Below are 6,000 nucleotides of genomic sequence, written 5' to 3' on the forward strand. Positions count from 1 at the left end.
GTAATTGATTTAGATACACAAAAGAAAAAACAATATTTAGACCTAGACTTTAGCCTCAGTACTGTCAAAGATTAACCTATAGAAATAGAAACTTTTAATTCACATCTTCTTTTGGTCTGTACAGTGATGGAGAATACATAGTCCTTACCACATCTGATATTGCTTTCTTAAGAGGGTTTCTTCATAGTCTACCTGAGGTGCATTTTTAAAAATTACAGTTTAGGGAAATTTTTTTTCCCTCGGGGAAATATTGGCTGTTGTGTCCTAATTTTCATACACCTAAAAAAAAGAAATCAGAGAGCTGACTCAGCACAGTGGGTTAAGCCATGTGAAATTGATCCAGTTTAAACCTAGAGTGCTGGGAAAGCTCATGTTGGATCCCATGTGACTGACTGTGGTTCAAATCTCAGTCCCAGCAGCTTGAAAAACACGCAAGGCTCATGTATGCACACATTCTGATAGAAAAATCCTGATAGGAGAAATGAAGGATAAAGGATCATGGCATGACCACACCCCACTGGGGGTGTGTGGTGCTTTCTCTGCCTCTGGCCAGTGCATATGCCCTTTGTCAGTTGTGGGGGAAATGGAGACATTTCGTGCCAATGGCTGTATTATATAGCTTCTGGCTTTAATTATTGTAAATAATTTAACATCAAACTCAACAAAATATTCATTTCTTGTTACTTTTTCTGGTATATGATTCTGCTAGGGGATATGAAGAATTCCAGTATATTTGTATTCCCCCCTGCCCCCCCCCCAATATTCAGGGCACATATCATTAGTTAATATTTAAACAACATCTTGAGACAATAATAAAGGAAATAAATTGGCTTAAGATTCTGCTCTGCAAATGAGATATACATACATAGAATGTAAGATACATCACCACACTTCAGGAAGTCTGGCAATGTGGATAAAGCAAGTAGGAACTTGGACCAGCTCCATTTCACAGCGGTTAGTTAGGCATTGTGCAAAGGAGGCTGGATCCCACGTGACCATCTGTGTTCCTGGCAGCAACACCATGCTGGGCATATATGTGTGAACCCAGGATCCTTGGGGTGAAGAAATGGAGGTAGAAGGATTGCAGGATGACCAGGCACTATTGGAGGATGCTCTTTGTTTCATTCACTCTCTGGCAGTAGGAAAAAAGGTTGGGGCAAGTAGGGACTCAGTTAGCCAGGGGCTTTTTTTTGGGGGGGGGGGAAGGAAATGAGACTTTGACTTGAAAGTTGTTTGGAAGGATGAATGTACTTATGACAGATAAATTGAAAAACTTGGTATGAGCAAAGACATAGGAAAGGGGTAGTATTATAACCTTTAATTCAGTTTATTTTTACCTTATACTTTACTAATAATCCCCTACAGCAACTTTATATACATTGAGATATTAGTCTAAGAGATAATGAGGCGAGTATAACTAAGAGCATAAGATAGGGACAGATTATGGGAGACTGAATATCACGATGAGTTTGGGCTTAAGTTATACAGGAAATGGGAAGCCTGGGCTCTTAAGCAGGGGCCCTTTGTTGCAGTATGTTGAGAAGGCAGTAGTGTACAAGACAACTGCTTTTTGCAAGTAGTTTTTACTTTAAAATAGTAAAGTTCATTAGTTCTATTTTATGCTTGTGATTGACAGAAAAAAAAAATATTTTAAGAGTAGAAGTTCATTTAACCAGAGAAACTCACTTTGTAAGGTTAGGGTGAACATTTTTTTTTTTTTTATTAGTGGCCTTTATCCACTTCATTTTCTACATAGGCTAGGAACAGTTTTATACCAGAATAAATAGATGTCTTGCTTTAGGAGAAACAAGGTATACTCTGTTTTACTTTTTAAATGCTCAAATAAAATTTCATTTTTCTTTCTTTTTTAAAGAATTGTTTTATTTAACTTTATTTATTTTAATTTGAATGAGTAGGACAGTGAGAAAGAGAGGGAAAGTGAGAAAGCAAGCCGCCAGGTCTGGGACTCAAGCTGCAGTTGGCCATGTGGGAGTCCAGCACCCATAACCACCATGCCACCTGCTGGCCCCCTCATTTTTATTTCCCTTTTCATCTCTTCACATTCCCTATTTCATACAGATTTTTGAGTCAGAAAGGATCCCAGAAACAGATCATCTGGTTCAATGGCTCACAAGAAAGAGTCTATGTCATTATGGCCTATGGAGTTCATGTAATACAGTCAAAATCTCTTATACCTTAAGTGTGTACTTTAGGATGTTCTCTACGAGACGCTAATTGAGAGCCAGGATTGGTCAAGTCTAGTGCTTTTCAACTTGGTGTTTACTCTTAAGAATTTTCCTGGAGAGGTTTTTTTTTTTTTTTTTCCTTTTCTTTTCTTTTCTTTTTTTTTGTTTGTTTGTTTTGTTTGTTTGTTTGTTTGTTTAATGTAGAATAACCAGCCCTACCTGTAGAAATACTGACTTGGACCTGGGAAGATAAAATTTGATAAGACTTTCCATATGATTCTGATACACGATTTTCATTTAGAGAGGCTTAATCTAGCTTAGGAAGCCTTATGGTTAAGAACAGGAAAAGAGACTGAAACTGGGACTTGCACCCTAGTCTTTCTGTCACAGTATCATAGCCTTATTTTGGCACTTCTTTCATTCGTGGTGGAACTTAAGTGAGGTGTTTAAGAAGTTCTTAGTTTCTAAATAAATTGCATGGTCTGTACCAGTTTTGTTTCACCAAGTTATTTTGTTTGCTCAGGTGCAATTGATTGATTTAATCATTTGCAGATGTAGCACTTTCAGTTTACTATTCCTTAAACCACATTTGTGATTATGTTAACTAGGAAAAAACTGTGTTGCTCTTAATCCATTTGACTCTTTTGCTAAGATAATATAATGATATAAAATATCATCATCTGATAAAGATTCAAGGTCTGGAAGACCTGAATAAAACATGCTAAATGGCTGACAAGCCATGTAGGTCAGAGCATTCAAGTGGAAAAGAGGGGAGGCTTGGGCTGAGTCTTGTGCTTTACTGAATACCCTGCTGTTGCTAGGCTTTTGTTAAAATAACTCTTTGGGAAAGCAAAGCTGCAGATGGGTATAGTTTGGGTTTGAATCACATGATGAGGGTAAGACCTGTGTTAACCAACCTCTGCCCTTTGTGAGATTAATTCCTAAATTAAATTTGTAGTTGATACCACTCACTTATGCTGCTTTTCTCCTCTTTGTCCTACAGGGGTTGATAGTTCTTGGGGAGATAACTCCCCCAGAGCATACAACAGATTTATTTCTTCCACTTAGTTCTGAGGTGAAGACAGATCATGGGACTGATAAATTGGTAAGTATAAATACAGAAAAGAGGAAATGAGTGAGAATTCAGCATATGATCTTGGCATAGAGTTTATTCTTTGTACATAAGATCCTTGCATTGGCCAAAGGAAAGGGATTGTATCCCCTTATTTATTATTTCAAGATCTGAATTTCTGAATAGGGCCCCTTCTGAAGCTGTGTTGCTGACTTGAGAGTTTAAAAGCAGCTCTGAACTTTCAGCATACAGCAGTCAGAGCAAGCGTGGCATTATGGAGCATTGCTAGGAGTCAGGAGACCTGGGTGTGGCTCTGGCTCCTTTGAGAAGGAAAGTAACCTTTCTGGGCCATTGTAATAACCTTTTCTTTACAAGATAAACTCACAAAAACATTGCAAATGCTCTTAGTTCCTGATTTGTATAAAACTGTTGATCTTCCTTAATTGTAAGTATTCTTAGACTCTATCTGAAATCCTTTTCTTCTCCTTGATTCCTTCTCTGGCTTAACTTCTCTCAGCATCATAGTTCATTTTGTTTCCTTCTGAATTCCAAGAGCATTTGTTCATTTCTTTTACTTTTTTTTCTTTGCCTAAAAGGTCACTAACTTTTATAAATATTAGCACTTCTTGATTTAAAGCTCAGTGACTTAGAAATTTTAGAGTCCCATCACAGTAGTTTATCGTTTTAATTATACATTCTGAGAGATTATGAGCAGTTCTGACCTAAATTGTGAATTAAAGTAGACAATCTCCTTGTACCTGCAAATCAACAAAGCTCGTTATCTTTTGCCATTGTTAGTGAGAATTAATATAATGTAGTAGAACTGAATTTTCCTGTGAGAAAAATCTTGAATGTGTTTGGATCTTGGAGATAATTCATTTAGCTTTGAAAGTCATCTCTTGTTTCTAGAAATACATGCAAAGACATAAAGTGATGGTTCTTAATAGGGGAAATAATTTGGAATAAATATAAGAGCAGCATACCAAATTTTCCTACTTTTCAAATCCACAGTGTAAGTTAATTATAATACTGTATTCAGAATTTTTTAAAAGTGATTTATTAAACTTTTAGTGATTATTCAGATAAAAATTATTAAATGTGAAAGCAAACATGAGTAAGTTGTGAAGACAGCTCTTATATGATAGGTACAGGGAACGTGAAATGTGAGGCATATGTGATTAGGAGTAAGTTTGTTTTGTTTTGTTTGGTTTGGTTTTTTTGTAGAGGTTTTCGCTATAGGGTGCGTGCGCTCGCCAGACAGAGAAAGAGAGGCAGAAAGCGAGAAATCACCCCCCCAGGGGTGATGGTCACGCCACAATCCCTTCTCCATTCTCCTCTCAGGATCTTGGGCACGCACGCACATGCGCCCGGCGTGAGTTTTAAGCCACCGGGTCTGGGACGCGAACCGCGGTCGACTACATGGGAGTCCAGCAACGTAGCCATTACGCTTACTGCTGGTTCCCAGGAGTAAGTTCTTTATAGGCATGTTTCTTTTCTTTTTTTCTTTTTTCTTTTTTTTTTTTTTTTTTTTAATTTAGTTATTTATATTTTATTATTTTAATTTGCTATAGGACACATGTGCTTACCAGCTCACCAGAGAGCAAGTGAGAGAGAGAAAGTGAGAAAGCAGGATGCCAGGTCCAGGACTTGAACTATGGTCAGCCGTGTGGGAGTCCAGCACCTTAACCACCATGCCCCCTACTGGTCCCTACATATATTTCTATATAGACTTTAGAGATTCCAAAATTTTTTGGTTAATCTCTTGTAGTCATGTTTTGTTTCACAACCAGAAATTTTGAAGGATGAGATTTAGTAGTCTCTCATCATGTTATTGATTCCCAAAGTTTAAAAAAAATTCACAGTGATTACAGAGATCATTTAAACATATTTATACACATGCACGCATGAATGTATGTGCACATGTTCCCTAGGGAATCAGCCCTGTCCCCGACTCACTTGGCATGTGTATGGCCTATGTGCATTTTCAATTGTAAGGTTCTTTTTTTTTTCTCTTTAAATTTATTTATTTTTTACATTAATTCACTATACATAATTACAGCATACAGATGGATTTTCCATACAAAATACACTGTATATTGGCTCAATCAAGCACATCAACATGCATGTTATTAGCAAATAATTTTCCAATTCTTATGTCTTGTATACTTTGTTTTTCGTTTTGCCATCTTTGATTCCCTATCCCTCGCCCTCTGCCACGTCCCACCCTCCTCCCACATTGTCTCTGGTATCCATGGTTGCTTTCTATGCCTTTCTTTCCATTTAATTGATTTGCTAATGAACTTAGTCTAAATATATCAAATAGCTAGCACAGCTGATATATAACTATACATGAACCCAAGTCTGAATTTAGGCATAAACCGCAATTATAACATATTATAAAGTAGTACCCAGCTGGGGCTATATAGCTTACTGCAGTCATCAAATATGCATTTTTTAAAAATTTCGATACGAACAGTTTTACTGTTTTATTTTTTTTCTCCTGCAACTTTTTTTTTTAATTACTTAACATTCATTCCCTGAGCATCATCACAACATACTAAATGTGGTTTCCCATCCAGAATAATCATGCATGTTATCATCAATAATATTCCATTTCTACTTTCATACATATGTATATATATGTTTTTTACCCCATGTTTGACCCTCTGCCCTTTCCCACTCTCTTATTACACTATCTCTGCTATATACAGTTGTCTTTCATTCCTTTTTCCCCCAACATTT

General features: G+C 36.8%; 1 protein-coding gene across 1 annotated transcript in view; it reads left to right on the forward strand.

Annotated features, from left to right (window-relative positions):
• KANSL1 (KAT8 regulatory NSL complex subunit 1) overlaps window positions 1-6,000 on the forward strand; it is a 203,598-nt gene that overhangs the window by 119,800 nt on the left and 77,798 nt on the right. The window contains exon 4 of the mRNA XM_014591831.2: window positions 3,190-3,291. Within this exon, the coding sequence (XP_014447317.1) occupies window positions 3,190-3,291 (102 nt within the window). The remainder of the gene's footprint in view (window positions 1-3,189; window positions 3,292-6,000) is intronic.

The sequence above is a fragment of the Tupaia chinensis genome, unplaced genomic scaffold, assembly GCF_000334495.1.
Source record: "Tupaia chinensis unplaced genomic scaffold, TupChi_1.0 Scaffold000624_1, whole genome shotgun sequence".
In the NCBI taxonomy this organism is placed as follows: Eukaryota; Metazoa; Chordata; class Mammalia; order Scandentia; family Tupaiidae; genus Tupaia; species Tupaia belangeri.